Source organism: Vicugna pacos, chromosome 4, assembly GCF_048564905.1.
Source record: "Vicugna pacos chromosome 4, VicPac4, whole genome shotgun sequence".
Taxonomy (NCBI): Eukaryota; Metazoa; Chordata; class Mammalia; order Artiodactyla; family Camelidae; genus Vicugna; species Vicugna pacos.
In genome coordinates this window covers 32,103,501-32,125,853 of record NC_132990.1, presented here as the reverse complement: position 1 = coordinate 32,125,853, position 22,353 = coordinate 32,103,501, and the positions used below count along the sequence as shown (strand labels likewise).

The window sequence follows — 22,353 nt, the reverse complement described above, 5'->3', positions numbered from 1 at the left end:
AAAGCTGAAGTGTTTAACTTTTCTTTCTATCTTATAATTTAAAATAACTGAATTTAAGTTGTGCCAAGTTGAAGGTCTAAACTGATAGACTTCATAATTTTTTAGGGTTTTTTAGTTTTATTAGGTAGAATTGTTACAATTTGACTGCACATATACAATGTATTGCATGTAAATACATATACACAATATACTGCACATATTTTTAAAATTTACATATATGTACTGTTCATTGTTTCTAAGAACATTTAAAGCTTTAGCTTTTTAAACTTATATAGTTATCAAAGGAATAAAGTCAAACACAAAATAAGAATTAATTCAAAAAAATACATACACCCTGCTATTAACAGCAACATTATTTATAATTGCCAAGATATGGAAGAATCATAAGTGCACATCAATTGATGAATGGATAAAGAAGATGCAGCATATATATGTAATGGAATACAACTCACCCAAAAGAAAGAAGGATATTTAGCCATTTGCAGCCCTTCATTCACTTTTTTTTCCACTTCAAAAACCAAAATTTTACAACTGGCATAATCATTTCCATTGCATCTAAAAGAACAAAATATCTAGAAGTAAACTTAACCAAGGAGGTTACCTATAGTGTGAAAACTGTAAAACACTGGTGAATGAAATTAAAGATGATACAAAAAAATGGAAAGATATCTTGTGCTCTTGGATAGGAAAAATCAACACTGTCAAAATGGCTGTACTACCCAAAGCAATCCACAGATCCAGTGCAACCCCTGTCAAAGTACTCACAACATTTTTCACAGAACTAGAACCAACAATTCCAAAATTTATATGGAACCATAAAAGACTCCAAACTGCCAAAGCAATCTTTTGTAGGTCTTTTTTTCCCCCCTCTTTCTTCTTTTTTGTTCTCTTTTCTTATGGTTTGATGACTAGAGAAGTTCCTTTAACATTTATAGTGAAGCTGGTTTTGTGGTGCTGAAATCTTTTAGCTTTTGTTTATCTGTGAAGCTTTTGATTTCTCCATCAAATATTAATGAGAGCCTTGCTAGACAGAATATTCTTGGTTGTAGATTTTTCCCTTTCATCACTGTAAATATATCTTGCCACTCCCTTTGGCCTGTAGAGTTTCTGCTGAAAAATCAGCTGATAACCTTATGGGAATTCCCTTGTATGCTATTTGTTGTTTTTCTCTTGTTAATTTTAATATTTTCTCATTATCCTTACTTTTTGTCAGTTTAATTACTATGTGCCTTGATGTGCTCCTCTTTGGGTTGATCTTGTATGGAACTCTCTGCACCTCCTGGACTTGAGTGACCGTTTCCTTTCCCAAGTTGGGGAAGTTTTCCATTATTATCGCTCCCAAAATTTTCTCAGGTTCTTCCTCTCTGTCTTCTATTTCTGGGACCCCTATAATGTGAATATTAGCGTGTTTCATGTTGTCCCAGAGTTCTCTTAAACTATCCTCATTTCTTTTCATTCTTTTTTCTTTTTTCTGTTCTGCCGTAGTGATTTCCACTAATCTATCATCTAGCTTGTTGATCCATTCTTCTGCCTCATTTTGTCTATTCTTGGTTCCTTCTAGTGTGTTATTCATTTTAGTGATTTTATTCTTCAACTCTGTTTGGGTATTCTTTATATTTTCCAACTTGTTGCTAAAAATTTCATTTTATGCATCTGTACTCCTCTTGAGGTCTCTGAACATCTTCACCATCATCACTTTGAACTCTTTCTCAGTAAGTTGCCTATCTCTTCATCACTTATTTCTTCTTCTGAAATTTTATCTTGTGCCTTGGCCTGGGAGATATTCCTCAGCCACCTCATATTGTTTTTCTATTTATATTTTTAGGTAGGTTAGTTACGTTTCTCAGCCTTGGAGAGGTGGCCCTCTGTGGAAGATGTCTTATGCATCCCAGCAGTACACTCTTCTTGTGTCACCCAAGGGCCAGTGTCTAGCCAGTCCTAGTGTAGAGTCTGGCCTGTGCTTATGGATTCCTTCCACAGGCTTTGGGATTGTTGTTTTCTTATTTCTAGTATGTGCCCCTGGTGGATAAGGCTGGACTAGGGGCTATGCAGGTTTCCTGGCAGGAGGAACTGGTGCCTGCCCACTGCTGGGTGAAGCTTGGTCCTGGACCTCTGGTGGGTAGTATCATGTCTAGTGGCCTTTGTGGCTTAGGAAGTCTGCTGATGGGTGGGGCCGTGTTCCCACCCTGTATGTCATTTGGCCTGAGGCTTCCCTACAGGCTGTTGGGTGGGACTAGGTCTTGGTGCTAATGATGCAATCAAGATGTCAGCCTCCAGGAAAGCTCATATAGATGAACACTTTCAGAATGTCTGTCTGCCACCAGCTTTTATGTCCCCTGGGTGAGCTGCAGCTGTCCCCTACGTCCCCAGGAGACCCTCCAAAACCAGCAGGCAGGTTTGGCCAAGGTTCCTATGAAATCACTGCCTCTGCTTTTGGACCTGGCACACTCAAGATTCTGTGTATGCTTGCCAAGAGAATGAAGTCTCTGTTTCCCACAGTCCCATGGAGGCTCCTTGCTGGCCTTCAAAACCAGATGTCCTGTGGTCTCCTCCTCCTCCTAACACAAGAATCCCAGGCTGCGGAGCCTGACGTGGGGCTTAGAACTATCAGTTCTGTGGGGGGAACTCTGCTACTTGATTATTCTTCAGCTTGTGGGACACCCACCTTGGGGGTATGGGGCCCAATTATATCATGAACATGCCCCTGCTACTGTCCTGCTGTGGTTCCCTCTTTATGTTTCCAGTTGAAGATGATCTTCTTTGCTAGGTTCCAGTCTTTTTTCAATGGTTGTCTAGCAGTCAGTTGTGGTCTGTTTATAGTCACTGGGAGAGGTGAGCTCGTGGTCCTACCACTCCACCATCTTGACCCAATTTTTGAGTTTTTTATAGTGTCAAAATAACTAGAAATCCTTTTCTTTTTCAATCTGTACATTTAAAATTCTGGCATTAATTCCTTTTTGATTTATCTGGGTCCCTCATGTCAGTAAATATTGAGCTACTGTAAAGCAGAAATTATTTACATAGGATAACTCAAAACTTATTTAGGGGAAATTTAGGAAATGTTTATTTGGATAAACCATATTTTGTTTTGTTTTGTTTTATTTTGTTTTGAATAAAGATAGTTCATTCTTTGCTAGTTTCAGAACAGCTTTATAGTGGAAAGCATTTCCTCATTTTGTACCTCAAGTTAAATATTTGTCTATTCTCCAGTCAAATAGAAAACAAAACATAGCAGAACAATGATCCCGCTTGGTTTGTAATTACACAGGAATGAGCGCACTGTAAATGATAATGTATCCCCTCTATTGCACATTGGTTGAGCACCTACTGTATTCACTAGGCATTATGAAGAATGCAGAGATGGCCCAGATATCCAAGCTACCCTTAAAAACATGAAGATTGAAACACACTATCATTAGTTATGGGCATATCTCCTCCCCCTCCAAAAACAAAACAAAACAAAAAGACACAAGTAACTGTGATTGTTAGAAATAAAAAACACAAACCATTGAATTGCCATAAAATAATGAAAGCAGTTTGAATTCAACCTTTACACTCTCTACTACTTGAGTTATATTTTATCAAACCTGTAAATTAACTCATGTGTTTTGGTGCCTCAATGGCTCTAATCCAAATATGGTATTTTTATAGTTGTATGTGTTCTCATGCATAATCACAGTGTTAGAAAACATATGGAAGAGATTTAATAATAGTATTAATTAAGGTTTTTGTTTTAGCATTTACTACATGCTGGGCAATGTTCTGAGTACTTTATGTGTATCACTTCACTGAGTCTTCCTAAGAACCCTGTGAGCAAAGTACTGCTATTATCTTCTCTTGACAGTTGAAGAAATTGAGGAACAGAAAGTTTAAGTAACTTCGTCAAAGTCACACTGCTAGTAAATTAGGGCCCCAGGATGACAACAGTTCGGCTCTTAATAAACAGTTCTGCTACACCTGAATAACTGAGTCATGTTAACTGAGGTTTGGAGCAGTATGGTACACTGATACCTGTCTGGGTTGCACAACTCCGGGAGCAGTCCAAGGTTTGTTAGCGGTGAATTTTTGTTTTTCTAGGCAATGGAGGCTAATCTGACTAGCACAGCTACAGATATTCTCATATAGATCTTTCAGTGCATCTTTGAACTCATTTCTCTTCAATATATACCTGGTGGTACAATTCATGAATCTTTAGTATGTACATCAGAGTGGAATTTCTGGGGCATAGTGTGGAAATTGCTGGAAAATATACCAATTTGCATTACTAGCATCAGCGTAGGATAATTCCAGTTGCTCTATGTTCTCAGCAACATTTGATATTTTCTGTTTCCTTTATTTTAAGCATTCTACTGGACCTGTAGGGGTATTACATTATGGTTTTAATTTGCATTGCCCTGAAAACTAATGAACTGAGCTCCTTTTTGTATGTCTATTGGCCATTTGGCAATAAACTTCTATGAAGTGTCTTTTCAAGTGTTATTATCCACTTTCTATTAGGTTGTATAGCTTATTGATTTTGTAGGAATTCTTAACACATTCTAGGTATAAGACCTTTGTCAGATATATGAGTTGAATATACCTTCTCCCACTCTGTGGGTTATCTTTTCCCCCTCTTAATGGGTTCTTTTGATGAATAAAAGTTCTTAATTTTACATAGTGCAGTTTACCTATTTTTTTCTTTATGGATAGTACCTTTTTTTTTCTTTTTAGATTATAAAAATCCAATCATCAATACTTAATTGAGACCAATTCAATCAGACTTTCTGGGGGTGAGGTAAAATTATCAATATTATTTTAATACTTCTAAGATGAGTCCATTATGCAGCTAAGTTTGAGAACTATAGATACAGAGCTATCTGCTAAGTTATTAGCTATGATTGTCTTTGTGGGATAGAATTATGATATATTTCATCTATTCTTTATATGTGCTTTCAATATTAATATATGAATAATTTAAATGATGATAATGGTACAAAGTGTATTGGTATGTGTAATGAGGAGTCTGACTCCATGTTTTTTGATATCTGACTGTTGACAGCTTTAAGCCTCATTTCTCCCTCTTCCCTGGAAGCCCCGTATCTGAAGAAGCTGATAAGGAGACCTGGGATGCCCTCCTTTGGCACAGGTGAGAGATTCAAACCATGCAAGCCTCTTCTTGCACGTGAACCCCCACTGTAGCCCTATCCTGTAAAGATGATAAAAAAAAAAAAAAACCTAGGCCAATCTCCTTTCTTTTGCTTTCTCAAGCCATTTCAGACCTGCCGAAGAGACTGCTGTATATTCCCCAGAGGCCTCAATTATGTAAGTAATAAACTTTCTAATACCCTTTTCATGTGTGTGGTGTCAGTCTCAGTAAGAACCAAATTTGGGGTAGAGGTCCATTTGACTTTTCAGGGGACTATAACAGCATGGAAAACAGCCACATTGGAAAATTGTCACTGCAGCTCCTCATAAGATCACATGCCTTCATGTACTATCAAATACTCTATTGTACAGTATACTGCTTGTATTGTCCTCAGCTGCTGAAGTCTCCTGCTTTGGCTCTGGGAGCAGACTAAGGGTTTATGTCTCTATTATCCCACCAGACATAACTTCCAGGAGATTTTGCTATTCATTCCTTGTCTTCAAGATGAATTTTTGAGGCCTGGGGTGAGGTGGGGTACAGATCTGCTCTTCTGGCATGGCTACTGTCTTTGCTCTATTCTTTGACCTAACGTATCAGCACTGTCCCTTGATTCAGATTCCTCTTGTGTTTTGATGCCATGAGAAGAAATGGACTAAATTCCAACATCTCAGTTTTAGAGTCTCAGAGTTGATTATATTTTTTATATCCTTCTCTAGAAGCGTCACTTCTACTGTAGTTTTGACCAAATGTCTTTTTGTTTTATGCAGTCAGTCTTTAGCTATACCTCATTTATACTCATCTTGCTGTGCTCTTGACAATGTTATGGAATTAGAGAATATTTTTATATTTACTAACCATTAGTATTCCTTATAATCTTTTGTATGTATACATAATTTAATAGCTAGAATGGTAAACAAAATTTGATATTCTTTCCTCTATTCTTCTACTTCTTTTGTGTCTCATTTAAGCATACTTTCCTTACACCAAGGTCATGAAGACTTTCTCCATGTTTTCTTCCGAAGTTTCTTTGTTTCAGCTTTCATGTTTAGATCTGCAATCCATCTGGAATTAATTTTTTTGTATCATGTGAGATAGATGTCAAAGTACATTTTTTTCATATGAATATCCAGTTGTCCCTACACCATTTATTTAAAAAGACCATACTTTCTTCACTGTACTGCACTCATCTGTATCATAAACCAGGTGACTGTGTCTATATCTTTGTATCTCTTGTATCTCTCTTTATCTCTCTCTCTCTCTCTCTCTCTCTCTGTTTGCTCTAGCTTTATGTCTATTTCTGGACTCTGTTCTACACTGATCAGCTTGTTTGGTTTTATATCTAGAAAATTTTGTTAAACCTGTATTAATGAGATTGAATTTTGCCTCTTGAGGCTAGGAAAATACTTGAACTTATGATTTTTTCATCTGCAGCCCTAGCCATGTCATGGCACCCACCAAGGCTTCCATCCGGTGGCTATCTGTGCTACACCAAAGATACCCATATCTTTTTCTCCCGCTGTTTTCCCTTCCCCTTTCACCCTAAGTCTTTCTTCAGTCTCTTTCTCTCTGAATGTGTTTGTCTCTCCATAAGTATAAAAGTATACTCTTATCATTTATTTTATCTATTGGATATCTTCTCTTCCTTGTGCATTATTTCAAAAGCAGATGAATGAAGGATTTAACATATCTTTTAAAATAAAAAAGATTATATTTATTTGTATAGGCTTCAATGAAATTTTTTTCTACTATAAATTCAATGGGGTTTGATTTTAGAAAAGTATTTTCCACTCACCCTAAAACAACATGGTTGCTTTAATTATAAAAATAAATTATTTAATTCCAATCTAACAACATGTTGTTTCTACTATAATTTAAAAATCTACAACAAAAAGAGAATATTGTATATAACTGTGGCTTCCTAGAACATTTGCTCACAGCTACAATATTGTCAGGTCAAATAAACTTTATCTTTTGTTCACAAGTTTGGAGCAGAGTCTATAGCAATATGCAAAGCAGATCCCCTGTTGAGATGTCTTTTGGCCTCAGTGGCTCACTTTCTGAACAATGACTTGACTAAAACAGAGACTGTGGGCCTTACTCATCATTTCCCCATTTCTGTAAATGTTTTATCAAGTTCCCAGTCTCCAAAGCTTAAACCTCAGGACCATTGTTTACTCCTCCCTCTTCCTTATGGCTCAGCTTTTATATTGACTTAATTCCCTTTCACAGAATCTCGTGTTCCAATTACTTCTTTTGTGAATTCACTGTTACTGTCCTCTCTGGGCCTTTATATCAGGATGTTCCTATGGGCTTAAACAAAAAGAAAGATCATTGTCTCATGTAACAAGAAATATGCAGATAGAATGGCTCTGTGTCTTGTTTCTCTGCAATTCTCTTGCCCCACCTTCCTGGTGGGTCAATTCTATGCCCAGGCTTGTGTCAAGATAGCTGTAGCAGTTTTTAAGTTCCACACCTACCAGATAATCCCTCATGTCTCATTGGCTAGAGCCAGGTCCCATGCCTTTCCCCCAAACCAATTGTTGGCAAGGATTTACCCAGTATCCAGGGATGAGGTCATCTTCCTCTGGGTCACATGAGGAGAAAAAACCTGAACAAAATCAGGCACTTGTCACCATGGAAGATGGAGTTTGAATGCTAGCAGATAACAGTGTCTGCCTTACCTTGAATAACTGCAGCCACCTCCCTAACCATGATCCCTGCCTTTTGTTTTTAGCCCCAATTTTCTCAATATTTATAATAAAGCCAGGACAATCCTCTTTAACACATTTCTGTCACTGTAGTACTTTCTTGGTCAGGGGTCCTAGGTGGCTCCCCTCTGACTGAAGGATAAAGTCCAAACACCTTGGCCTTCCTATTCAAGATCCCCACAGAGTGGAGGCTAATCCACTCTATTCTTCCTTCTCTCTAGTCCCTTGTAACAGGGACTATAGCCAGCTCCCGTCTTCTAATTTCCCTCAGTATTTCTTCTTTGATCTTTAAGCACCTTTAATATAGTTGTTTTAGAGCGTTAGAGAGAATCCAGGCTCATGTGCACAGCTGCCTGCTGTGGGACTGGGGATGGGAGTTGTTTGCTTGTTTTTGAAGTATAATTGACCTTGTAGGTTCCTGGTACACTAAATAGTTATTCAATGTTTCTATAAATTGCAAAATCATCACCATGTTAAGCTAGTTGTCATGATACAAAGATATTATATAATAATTGACTGTGTTCCCCTCACTGTGTGTTTCATACCTGTGACTCATTTATTTTGCAACTAGAAGTTTGTACCCCTTAATCTTCTTCATCTATTTCTCTCCTCACCTCCCCTGACAATCTGGCAACCAGCTGTTTGTTCTCTGTATCTATGACCCTTTCTGTTTTGTTATTTTTGTTCATTTGTTTTGTTTTTTAGATTCCATATATATACAAAATCATACAGTATATGTCTTTCTCTGTCTGACTTATTTCACATAGCATAATGCCCTCTAAGTCCATCCTTGTTACAAATGGCAAGATTTCATTCTTTTTATGGCTGCATAATACTCCATTGTTTGTTTTTGTGTGTGTGCATATATATATCTCACATCTTATTTATCATTCATATTTCAATGGACACTTAAGTTGCTTCCATAGCTTGGCTGTTGTAAATAATGCTGCTATGAACATTAGGGTGCGTGTGTCTTTTTGAATTAGTGTTTTTGTTTTCTTTGGATAAATATCGAAAGTGAAATTGCTGATTTGTGTGGTAGTTCTGTTTATAATTTTTTGAGGGATCTCCATACTGGTTTCCATAGTGGCTGCACCAATTTGCATTCCCACCAGCAGTATACAAGAGCTCCCTTTTCTCCACATCCTCATCAACACTTGTTATTTGTTGTCTTTTTGATAGTAGCCATTCTGACAGGTATGAGGTGATATCTCATTGTAGCTTTGATTTGCATTTCCCTGATGATGAGTCATGCTGAACATCTTTTCATGTGCCTGTTGGCCATCTGTATATCTTCTTTGGAAAAGTGTCTTGGTTTGAATTCTGGCTCTGCTGCTACTTATTTACCTGACCTTGGGTAAGTTACCTAATGTCTTCATTTCTTCATCTGTGTAGTGGAACCAATGAAAGCACCTGACTCAAGAGAGTCGTTAGGATAATATGTGTAAAAATATTAAAATAGGGCTTGGCACACTGTAAATGCTGAATATGAGTTGGTAGAAGAATATATATGTTCTGTACTAGGCATGGAGTAAAACTGATATAGACAAAGGGAGAAAGTCAATATCCCCTTAGTGAGGCAGTCTACTCTGTATATAGTAATTCAAGGACCCAGATTGACAATGGCTCTGCTATATTCCATATATGCCATAAACATATGTTTTCCAAGACTTCCTTTGGAAGCTTACTGAACTAGGAGAGCAGAGAATTGCTCAGTGGAAGGTTTTTATTAGTCAGTTTGGAAATGGTGCATGTAATTTCCTCTCCTGTCTCATTGGTTAGAATTTAGTCATGTGATCATACCTATTCCAAGGGAGGCTGGAAAATATAGTCTGGCTGGAAGAAGAGGGGTTATATGGATTTGATGGGAGAGCTATCAGTTTGGCTACAGCTGAGCATCTAGACAACACTATGTTTATAGTGGTATCCTAGCAACAGAGTACACTGAATTGCAATAGCTATAATATCAGCAGTGTCTATTAAGTTTCTTTTTAATAAAACAGCTTTTTGAAACTGGTCATTTAGTCTAAGAATACTGATGAAGGCATTCTTCACTTCACTACATAGTGTGCTTTCTAAAGAACACAGGGGAAAAACTCCCTTTGATCTTAATGCCAAAATAGTTGTGTTTCCCCAAGTGAGATGTTACTTTGCTTTGCTCCCCGACCCAACCTTGGAAATATTGTTTAAATGTCCAATGTTGGTTTAGACAGCTTAGAGCCAGTTTTATTCTTTCATTCAATTAATATTTACTTAGCATTTACTACATTTTAAGCTTTGAGCTAGAAAAAGAAAAAAATATAAGAGAAAACAAAACAGACATGGCTCCTGCCTCATGGAACTCACATTCTAGTTGGGGGGGTGCCTGGGTTGAGGGTGGAGATATATAATAAACAAATACGTGACTATATAAGTGCAACAATAACAATAAACAAGAGGCCAACGTAAGTGATACCAGAATTGGGAACTGATTTTAAATAGGATGAGTACGACAGGGACTTCTCTAAAACGGTGACATTTAAGCTGAGCTACCCATACAAAAGGTGGTATGCCTCCAGTGGGAGATACAATATGCACAAAACCTCTGAGTATTTAGAATTGAGCTTGGCATGATCAAAGGATAGAAAGGAGGCCAGAGTGACTGAAGAGTCGTGAGTGAAGGGGGGATAGGCACAAGTTGAGATTAGAAAGCTAGCAGGACCCTCAGAATCATGGTAAAGCGTCTGGATTCCATTCTAATTGTAGTGGGGCATTGTTGTACAGTAATGGCTGATCCAGCCTGTGTTATGAGATCACTTTTGCTGCATGTGGAGGAAGCAGTAAAGGGACATGGAAGCAAGGAGAACAGTAGGTGACATAAGCCTGGAAAAAGCTGGTGGTAGCTCAACCATGGGAAGCCTGTGCAGTATGACAGAAAATATGTGTTCCTGGCATGTGCTTAGGGGGTAGAGGAGACTGTTACTTGGGGTTGTTCTAATTTCCCTTCCCTTTTTTAGCCCACTTTTTATTTATGCTCTTTCGTTGTATGTTATAGACCCTTGTGAACAGCCCTAAATCCTTTCTGGTTATCTCAGATTGTCCTAGAATCCTAAGATCTAGATCCCTCTTTGTTCCAAAAATGACTTCATTATATTGCCCAGGAAGAAAAAAAATACTGCTTTTTATTGTTTATCAAGAGGGTTGGTATTTCTGGGTAGATTAATTATGTCCCAACTGTGAAGACAGTTGGGACTGTAGAGAAAGTAGATCCAGAAAACCCAGATTGCTACTAAGAACAATTTATGAATGTAGGTCATGAAGTTTGGAAAAAAGTTTCTCTTTGATATTTTTCTTGGGTTATGTGAAAGGACAACATTTGGAAATTCTGTGGACAGTCAGGGAAGCCTCAAGTTTGGTAGCTACAAAGAGAAGAGTTACAACTGGGGAAATGGGTGAACACGGAGAGGGTGAAGTGAGACAGAAGACTACTTCCTCAAAATCAGGATAGCTATGAGAATGCTCTGGTTTGAGCTTCAAGAAGTTACTGGAAATGAATAGTTACCTACACATGCGTGCACACACATACACATCTATCTAAAAGAAGACATAACAAATGTCTTTTGCAAGTGAGCTTGTGGCAGTTTAAAGTAGCACGATTACCCTTAAAATCTCCTTCTAGGGAAGAAGAGGTTTTGACTGCCCAGTGGATGTGAACAGGGAGTGAATATCCTGACTGTTGTATCCCTAATGGAAATGCACTGCTCGCCCTCTTCAGTCCAGACCTCCCAGCCAACCCAGTATCCTTCCTTCCCACCCATCACACAATGGCTTGCTGACTCTATCACTCTTCAGTCACCTCTCCCACCATCTCTGTCTCTTTATTCTTTATCTCCTGTCATGGCTCAGGCCTCTGACTGAGCCTCAGTCTTGGGTACCTCATTTGACCCAACTATTTTCCTGTTTTCTTGAGCAGTGAAGTCATAATTTCATGACCTTGGACATAGAGAACATTGAGTAAAAACATTTATTAAACCTCATTACTTAACATCATTTTTAGAAAATTAACAATCTGTGGATACAAATTGTGTATGTATGAAATATAAATATATATATGTACATAGATATAGATATAGATATACATACATACACTGAGCTTGTGCATGTATGTGAAATTAATAGTGTGTGTGTCTATTGGATACAAAACAGTTGCAGCCCATGAGGAAGGGACAGAAGAAACAAGAAGAGAAAAGTAAAGAAACTAGAGTTGACAGAGTGAAAAGCAAAATGCCCACTTACCTCCTACTTTGAATGCAAAGCATGCTGCTGGCAGATAATGTCACAAATCCCCCAGCTAGAATTCCCACAATTCTGCCCCTAAAGATGGTGTTTTCTTTCCCAATCCCAGGCCTGGAGGGGCTCCATTCAATCCTCTTTTATCTATTTATCAGCTTTTGATCACTCTTAAAGCGTTTCACTTTGAACAGCAGGCTCAAGAACTGCTATTAGCTTCTCTAAGATTGCCCCCGATATGTAGGTATGTATGTGTATGTATGTGTGTATATATATACACACACACATACACACACACACAATTTCTTCTCAGACCTGATATATATATATATATGTATTTCTGATTATTTCAGGAGTGTCTGGTTGAAGATAGACTCATAGGTGCCCATTTTTACAATAATGAAGAGAAGCAGTAGTAAATAAAGAAACTCCAGAGTTAGACTGTGGGATTTAATTAAATCTCAGCTCTCCCATTTGCCTGATGTGTTACCTTCAGCAAATTGTCTACCCTCTCTGTGCCCCAGTTTCCCTATTTATAAAATGAGATCCGTGACAGTACTTACCTCCTAGGGTTGCTGTGAGAGTTAATTGGGTTAATACACATAAAGCTCTTGGAACTGCCCTGGCAATATTTAGGCCTCTGTGAATGTTGGCCTATATCACTGGCCAAGTGTGAAGAAAGCTTGGGGCTAGGAAAAATCTTCCCCAAGCCTGAAAGGAACAAAATACCCTTGGACATCATACCCTTAGAAGCTTCCTTAAAAGTTAAGTGACGCTTTTCAGCCGATTGAACTTCCCTAACCTGATTTCCTGGAAAAACCAGATATTCAGAGAAACTATAGGGCACTGGTGGTCTGACAAAGAGGTCACTAAATTCTCTTAGAGTTCCTTCTCAGACATGAAAAATTGCCTGCTAGCATAGGAACATGTTTGAAACCTGTGACCTGGGACTCCCTCCAAATATTCCCTCTCCCACAAACTGACCATGGGCCTAATTGCCCTCCTACAACTAGTAGCTGCGAAAGCCACTTTCATGTAAGCCCTGTCAAGCCAGCTGATTAGCCAGTCTGTTTTCTCACAGCATGAGTTACTCTGCTGGGACATGCATCTTCAGGTTAGTAGCTTTTGATCCAGAGATCCCACTTACAGCAAGCTGTCCCAAGGAAATATTCAGACAAGGGCTCACAGCTGACTCTGTGGGGTCAACACAATGGTGCCAATGTTTTGTAATATCAGCAACACTGGAATTAACCCAAGTGGCCATCACTAGGGGACAGCATAAGTAAATTATGGTGTAGTCATACAATGTAATACTTACCAGTCTCTAAAAATAATTATGGGATCTGTAATTATTGACATGGAAAGGTGCCCACAATATCTTTGATTGAGTGATAATAGTCATTCACTGAGCAGCATCCTAATAAAATGCCACTTACTAAAGCTGCATTCATATAGCTGTGTCCAGATTGCTATAGAGAATTATGTTCACCAAAATATAAAAGCAGTTATCTCTGGGGTTAGCTAGTTAGGTAAACTTAACTTTTTTTTCATTAAAAATATTTTACAATGATGCAATGGGTCATTTTACAATCTGAAAAAATACTAAGCCTTTTACATTATAATTCTGAGGGGGAAAAATGAGCTAGGTTTTGGGGATGAGATCTTGGCTTGGCTTCATCAACCAGGTAATAGCATTAGAACAATATAATTAACATTTATCAAGCACTTACTATGCACCAGCAGGCCCTGTCCTAAGCACGTTCCACATCTCAAATCATTTAATCTATATAATAGCACTATAAGGCAGGTCTTTTATGATCCTTATTTCACAGATCATGAAACAGAAACCAAGAGAGAAAATCATTTGTTCAAGTTCTCAGGGCTGGGATTCAATGGAACAGAGATTTGGACAGAGGTCTCTGATCATGATCCCTGTGCTGCTCTGAATAGTTTGCCTGCTCCTTATCTGTGGGGAAGAGTGAAGATGCTGAGGTCTGAGAAGGAGTGAGGGGTGGGGGTGATGGGAGCAGGACTCTGTCCTGTTTCCCCTGCTGATCCTACAGGCTCCTCAGTCTCCCACTGGCCATTTGTTTACTTAACCCCTCTAAGCTTCAGCTTCTTCTTGAAAAACAAGGAAACCTTCTTAGGGCATCCAACTTAGAATTAATTAGCCGCCTCTCTACACTGTGTACTGACCTAGCAGTTACTTCTATTGTGGCACTTATACTGCCCCCATTGTCACCACCAACATCCCATCCCAGGCTGAGAGGCTGGCCCCAGCTTCCCTAGTGGACAAGTTGTCAGAGAGACTGAACGACAGCTGGGCATTCTCTGTGCCTGCATTTACCACCTTCTGTGAGAATTCTGTTCCTGTGTCTTTCTTCCCACCAGACATGAGCCCCTCAAGGCAGAAACCATGTCCTGTGCACTTCTGCATCCCTAGTGCCTGGAAAATAACATTGGGTTCAATTAACATTCTTTGTGGAGGGAATATCTGAAAATTACTGCCGGGTGGTCTTATGATTCCAGAGGAAAGAAGTGCTTGCATGTTAATTAGTTTATTTTTTGTTTTCTGCTTTCCACCTCATCTGACACCAAGTTCAGAATAAGAATGATCATTCAATAAAGAAGTCACTACTTTTTAACCTGCTACTTAAGCAAAAGGGACCAGCAAGCCCTATTTTACATTAATTACCTAATGTAAAAAGTTCTGGGCATTCTGTGTACATTACAAAACATTCATTAACCTGTTCATTAATAGAACTCCTACTTTTGGTTCAGGCAGTTTACCACCAATGCTCAGAACAGTCAACTCACACAGCTGGGTGAGGAGTGGAGCCTCATCCAGCTTTTCAGCCTCCGCTTTCCACCCAGCACCACCTCTCTAACCAGTTACCATGGTTTCTAAAGCCAACTGACACTAACTCTGGCTTTTTTGGAGACATGGACTCATATCTGAGTGCTTCCATTTTTCTCCCCACTGGTAAACTGTGGCTCGTGATGTCATGGTATCTTAGCAGAAGAAAATTGAGGTGGTCTCGACAGACCTAAGCCACATGTTGAAATAGCCACTGTTTGTCTCTGGGTTCTCACCTTCTTTTTCTCCCTTTCACTCACTTTTCTTTCGGAAGGATTGCTGTGACCAACATCATCAAACCTAGGGATTCCCTAATGTCGATTCACCAATTAGGACTGGCTGGTTACTTCAGAATCACTTGATCAAAGTTTTGAAAAATGTAGATTTTTGGACCCCACCCCTGGAGATTTTGAATCGGGAGGTTTGGGGTAGTGCCCAGGTATCTGTATGTTTTTGAAGTTCCCCAGGGGATTCTGCTATGCAACCAGATTTGGGACCACTGATCTGATGCCAAAGTATGAGTCAGCTGTCTTCTGCTGCCCCTGACTGTATTTGAAGAGATGAATCATCATTTCACTTTTTTTTTTTTAACTGAATTGAAACCAAAGAGCCAAAGTGAGAACCTCTGATTTCCTTTACCTGGTATTGAGTTCAGATGTCCCTTCCACTTGATCCAAGCACTGCATCTGCTCCCCTAGGTCTTAAGGTCAAAAGATTCAGGCAATAGATTCCCTTCTTTTAGCCCCGGGAACATGTAGTCTTGATCAGCCCTGGTTAGGAAGCTCCTGGGTGAAATGGTTGTGTGATATTGTGATTTATAATAAGAAATACGTATTTGGTCTTTTGTCTCCTTTTCTGGCACAGAGTTCCTAAAACCTTTGGAGTTTCCTAACAGCTGAGAGCTATAAAGGTATCTCTTGTTATGTTAATGAGGTGACTTTTTGATCCCATCTAAAGCTGGGGGTGGTTGCCAGGAGAACCATTTTTGTGATTAGGGGATTGGAACTTTCAGTCCAACCCCCCTGACCTCCAGGGAGGGGAGAAGGGCTAAAGGTTGAATCAATTGCCGATGTCATGAAGCCTCCATAAAAACCCAAAAAGAAAGGATTCAGAGAGCTTCCAGACTGGTGAACAGAACACTTCCATATGCCAGTGTGCTGGGCCCAAACTCCATGAGGACAAAAGATCCTTGGTTTGGGACCTCGCCCTGCGTATCTCTTCATCTGGCTGTTGATTTATATCCTTTAATATCCTTTGTAATAAATTGGTAATGCAGTGAGTAAAAGGGTTTCCTGAGTTCATGAGGGGATCATGGGAACCTTCAATCTGTAGCTGGTCAGTCAGAAGCACAGGTGACAGCCTGGGCTTGCAACTGGTGTCTGAAGTAGGGGGGTCTTGTAAGGACGTAGCCCTCAACCTATGAGTTCTGATGCTGTCTCCTGTAGGCAGTGTCAGAACTGAGTTGAATTGTAGGACACTCAGTTGGTGTGTGAGAATTGCTTGGTTGGTGATGTGGAACCCCCACCCACCCTCCTACACACACATACACTGGAATTGGGTGCAGAATTTTAGGTGGACTCTGGGGATCCTTCATTCCTGAGTTGCTAGGACAAAACCAGGTTCATCTTACAGCAGGCCTAGATGTCTGAGTTCAACAGTCTTGCCTCCCTCTGTCCTCCCAGAGATGAGCCAGGACCAGGAAAAAGGAAAGACTTTGGAATGCATGTTCTTCTCCTACCAAACATCCTAAAAATAGGGTCAGACCTAGTCAGCCTGCAGTTGTATGTAAATCTCAGTCATCCTTCTCCTTTGGGTTATTAGAGCTGTCTGAGACTTACTTGAGCAAAAATTATAATTCCACACAGGTATCTAGACAAACCTGACACAGGGCCCACAGCTCAGACTGCAGAAGAGCCTGATGACCAGGATTCTAGTCAGGGCTGTCTCTCTTTCTCATCTGCTTCTTTCTTTAGTTTCTCTCTGAAGAGCCTTTCTGGGCCACACGGTGGAAGATGCTGTCTGCCCCCCTAGCCCCACCCTCACCCCCACACATACATATGACCTTCACAGTTACATTCTGCATCTCCTTCTTTTCACATGAAGTAAGTCGCTGGCTCTCAGATCTACTTCAAATGCCCAGGACAATGAAATCTGATAGGCTTGGGATCAGATACCAACGTGGGTAGGAGGTAAGGTAAGGTGACCTAGTACATATATGGCTGCCAGAGGCCAATTTTATGATCTAGGGAAGTTTCCAGAGAAGAGGAGGATCACTATGCCCTGAGAAGACACAAAGATCTCTTTTACCGTGGGTGGGGATGAGCGAGATGTCTGACCTTGTGCTCTTAGCCAGAAGAGCTGCTGAAATGGTGAAACCCCTTATAAGTATCTGAACTGTAACTCCAGCCCAGGCCCAATGTCCAGGCTTATGCCCTCATCATAGGCTTCTACCTTCCTCCCCACTTTCTCTTTAGTCAAGCTTCAGGGCACCTGTTCCCTTTCTGAGAGAAATGTCCCTGCCTCTGCCTCTGTTCAAAGGGCCACCCTAGAAAGACAGGTTTCATTTTGTGTGACCCACCTCCTACAAATGCTCACTGAGCCCAAGAGCAGTTCATCTATAGATTGGTCCATGACATAGGATGTAGCTGGTGGCTTCAAGAGGCTGAGTCAGCTGTTCAGATTCTCAAGACTGAGATGGTTAGACTTGAGCCTGAGGTCAGTAATTTGTTAGAGTCCATACATACAGCTTTGTGGTAGCAGGAATGCTGAGAAAGGAGAAGCAGCAGGAAGAGAAAAGAGGTTGGCGGTGAAGGGAAAGAAGGAGGAAAGTGAGAAGGGAAGAGATGAGATGTTCAGAGAGAAGCAGACACAACCAGAGGGAAAGACAACTCCCTGAACCATGGGAAGTGGGCTAGTAAAGCAGCTCAGCTGATGCTGATACCGTGTTGCTGCCAGTTCCAGCCCCCGCCCATCCTTATGTCACCAATTTGATTGAGACTCAGTTCATTGAAAAGTTTAATTTTTCTGATAATTGTTGCCAACAGTATTCTGTCAAACATCCTACTGTCGGGTAGAGAGTGACTTCATCACATCCCAGCCCAGTTTCACAATTTGTAGGTCAGTTATGATGACTCAGTCTAGTCCCATGTTTTCTAACAGCTTTTTGAGATATAATGTACATACATACGGTTCACCCATTTAAAGTGTACCATTCAGTGATTTCTTGTATATGTATAGAGTGGTGCAGAAATCACTACAATCAACTGAAAAACATTTTCATCATCTTGAAATGAAACCCCATGTCCTTGACCCATCATCACCTGTCTACTTCCCCCTATACAACTAGTCCTAGGCAACCAATCATTATTTTCTGTCTCTATGGATTTGTCTGTTATGGACATTTCATATAAGTGAAATTATATAATATGTGCTTCTTTCACTTAACATGATGTTTTCCAGGTTCATCTATATTGTAGTGTGTGTCAGTATTTCATTCCTTTTTAAGGCTGAGTTATATTCCATTGTATGGATATACCACAGTTTGTCCTTTCACTAGGTGCTAGACAGTTGGGCTCTTCCCACTTTTCCAATGGGCTACTATGAATCTTCATGTATATATCTTGTGTAGACACATATTTTCATTTCTATTGGGTATATACCTAGGAGTGGAATGCTGGGTCATACAGTTACTCTGTATTTAACTTTTAGGGGAACTGCCAGAATCCAGTCCCACTTGAAATTCCAATCATATCTCCTTTTCACAAATCTCCCCTTCTCCCAGAATAGGCTGAGCTTGTGGCTCTGTTATCTTGGAGTGGAGGAGGGAGATAGCACCAGGCACTTTCTATATAAGTTGTCCAGCCAGAAATGCCCCTGTTAACACTTTGGTGTCTACTCCTCCAGTATTTTTTTGAGGTATATAGATTTATGAGGCAGGAAAATGTGCTGAGATATTAGTTTGAGTTTTATTTGGGCCCCATTGTGAAAACAGCTGGGCCTTCCCTTGCTCTGAGATAAGTCTGTTTTCCCAAGCCTGTGTGTAGTGGAATAACTGAGCTGCCTAGAGAAAAGATTGGAAAGACATACACAGAGCCGGGAGGGAGCCTATATGATGCAGAGGAAGAGAAACAATGGGGAGTGTATCTCCCTCCTAAAGAGGGGTAGGATCTCTGATGAGTGATGTGTGGATCCTGTTGATAGAAAACTCCTAGAGCCTCACAGGGGACACATGCCCATTTCTAAGACAATCATGGTAACTGGGGAAGAGAGGTCATTGAAACCACATGCCTGGAGCTGTGGGTGGAAAAGCAGTTCCCCACGCAGCCCCATTCATGGGGTCTAGGCAGCCACTCTCATTTGTAGCTACTACAAGTTGCATTCCTTCTTCTTTGAGGGATAAAGTAAAAAGAACGAGAAGGAGGAAAGGAGAACACTGCTTTTTCAGAAGAAAAATAGGCAGAGAAGAGGCCAGTCATGTTAAGAAGACTAGAGAATATTAGAAAAATGTGGCGAAGAAAACCTACCCTGTCTCTTCTGACCCTACTTGTGTGAGCCCCAGGGAAATGGCGTGGTAGGAACGGGATTGATCATCCTCGACTGCATGCAAATTGGCCTTTTCTTGCCACCACGTTTTAGTTTCACTGTTGAAAAGTCTCATGGTATAGTGGGGTGTCAGTGGCCTGAGTTCAAACTCAGACATGCAACTAAGGAAAGGATGCTTGACGTCAACTGTTTCGTCATATGTAATATGGGGTCTTACAGTATCTAGACCACAAGTTGCTCCAATAATGAAATGAAGTACTGTAGCGGTTGAATAGTGTTCCCCCCAAATTCCATGCCCACACGGAGCCTCAGAATGTGCCCTTATTTGGAAGGACGGTGTTTGCAGATGTAATTAGTTAAGATGAGGTCATACCTGAATAGGGTGGGCACTAACCCAGTGCCTGGTGTCTTATAAGAAGAGGAGAGGACATACAAAGATATGCCCAGGAAATAAGGTCATGTGAAGATAAAGGCAGAGATTGGAATGATGCATCTGCAAAGAATGCCAAAGCTTGATGGGAGCCACCGGAAGCTAGGAAGAGGGAAGAAAGCACTTTTCCCCAGAGCCTTCAGCAGGAGTAACACCATGTGACACCTTGATCTCAAGACTTCTAGCTTCCAGAATTGAGAGAATTGAAAGTACAGTGTGTGTTGTTTTAAGCCACCCAGTTTGTAGTAGTTTGTTTTGGCAGCCCCAGAAAACAAATAACAACACCTGCATAAAGCTCTTGGTGCATAGCTGGGACATGCTGCTGTCCTTCTTTCCCTCCCCTTCTCTTACTCCTAAACGCACACACAGCTCAAGGGGTACCTGCACGCAGAGAAGTGATGCTGAAAGTAAAACCAAAACTTCCCAGTAGGTTGGGCTTTAGTCAGTTCCTTAGAATCAGTTTCGGTTTGAATTGTCCTCAAGTTTCAAGGAAGCCTGAGCTGTATGGAGAAGACATTTCTTCTTCTCCTGCTTAATGTACCTTATCCCCACATTTTTCTGTTATCCATCCTCGTATGTCCCTCTGCCAGCTAGAAGGAACCCTGGGTGGAAGCTACTGCTTGTTGCAGTGGTCTAAGCAGCAACCTATGCGTTTTTGTTTTTGTTTTATTTTGTTTTGGCTGTTTATTTAGTTGACTTCTATGAGGGAATCTGACAAAGAGCAACTGTTTGTTGTTTTATTTTCTTTCACGTCTTTGCCTGAGGAGCTGTGCCAAGTCCTGACGTGAGTATTGAGTGGGCTGAGATTTTTCTTGTACTTTGAGTCGGTTTTGTAGACTATGATGAGGCTGCCACAGCCAGGTGAGTATGGGCACACTTTCTCTAAATATCATTGGAGGTGAGAGAAACTGCCTCAGAAATTGTGCTCAGGTGCACAAACAAGGAAATTTCTTCCTGTCCTCAAAATAGTAGGATTTCTCTTGTCCCTATGTTTATGATTCTTGTTGAGCAGTTTTATGAGGGGAGCTTTTTTTTTTTTTTGCACAAAATAAATGTGCACTGAAAAAACCTAGCTTTTCCTGAGATTGTCTCTCAGCTTAGAATTTTGAAGGGTTAATGGAACTTAAAATTTTGAGTTTTTTGCATCTAACATCTGTTTGTGATTATCCCTTTGGCAGGCTGTCAACATTCCAGGCTAGCCTGTGTTTACAAGCTATGTTCTAGGAGTAAGCTTTTTAAAAATTAAAAATTAAAAAACTCTAATTGCACTAACTTATGAGATAGGCAACCATTATTTAATGAAAGCATGATTTGGACCTACTAAAGGGCTTATTATTCTGCATAAAATGATGAAAGAAATGTTAGCAAAATGAAAGAAAGCTGCAACCATCGCTATTTATTGGTCACTACTCAGGTGCACATAATAGAAAAGAGAGAACAATTCATATGAGAAAGGATTGAAGTGAGGAGATGAGGCTTGAATTAAATTACCTACAAATAAGATCTTCTAACCCTGAAATTCTGTGGTTCTATGGAAGAGAGTCATAGACATAAATTGACAAAATGCGCAGTAAAATACTTAGTGTGAGCAGTAAGTACTCAGACAGTTGTTTCAGTGGTCAAATGCTGATTGACCTGGATAGTTCTTTAAGCCTAAGATTCTATGAATAGATGAACCATATCTCTTGCCACTTGGAATTGGTCTATTTGCCTTCATTACCTGAACTTTCATTATCAGTAGAATCTTCCTGGGTTACTCTCCAAGGCATCTTCTCCCAAGATTTCTCCTGTCTGTGTGCCTTTCCATTAAACTGGAGCTCCTTGTAGGCAAGGACCACATCTTTTAGGTTCTTTGAATCCCAAGTGCCTATCACAGTGCCTCACAATGTGCATAGTTGCTCATTCAGTGCTTGTTGAGTTGTTGAATTAATTGATTTGATGAAATGGCAGGTGAATCCCCAGTTGTGGGATGTTTGCCTAATATTACAGGGGGCCGTGGGGTTGATGTGAGAAGAAGGAGGTGTAAATGTCCTCTGGGACAGTAGGTAGGGGTCATGCTTCTGAGTTGACTTGCTTTAAGATGCATTAGACAGTGATCCATAGAGTGTTGTATGTCATTTTTACTCCACATGGCAATGTCCAAATACAGCACATGCCTTAACTGTGGCACATTTGGGTTACCCTGCAGTGAGGCAGCTGCAGCCTGTTTTCCTTATGTCTCACCCTGCTCCATTACAGTGGGGCTCCCTCAAGTTGTATTTCCCTAATCTTCAAATGAATTCACAGAATTCCAGGATAGATAAAGGAATCTGAAAGGTTATTCAGGTCAATCATCTAAATGCCCTCCAGCCTTCCTAGTACCCCTTGGGGCTGGTTCCCAGCTCTCACTCTCCTGACGCCTCTATTATCAACCACTTTTGTT

The 22,353-nt window shown here is 40.2% G+C and overlaps 1 protein-coding gene across 2 annotated transcripts in view; it reads left to right on the top strand.

Moving 5' to 3' along the window:
* Window positions 1-22,353, top strand: part of PDCD1LG2 (programmed cell death 1 ligand 2) — an 88,984-nt gene that overhangs the window by 8,026 nt on the left and 58,605 nt on the right. The window contains exons 2-3 of one of the 2 annotated variants that reach the window (XM_072959490.1): window positions 5,039-5,125; window positions 5,248-5,301. In XM_072959490.1, coding sequence (XP_072815591.1) covers window positions 5,107-5,125; window positions 5,248-5,301 — 73 coding nt within the window. In that variant the 5' untranslated portion in view covers window positions 5,039-5,106. Of the gene's footprint in view, window positions 1-5,038; window positions 5,126-5,247; window positions 5,302-20,441; window positions 20,716-22,353 lie in introns of those variants that run through there. The other variant, XM_015242610.3, reaches the window with a different exon arrangement.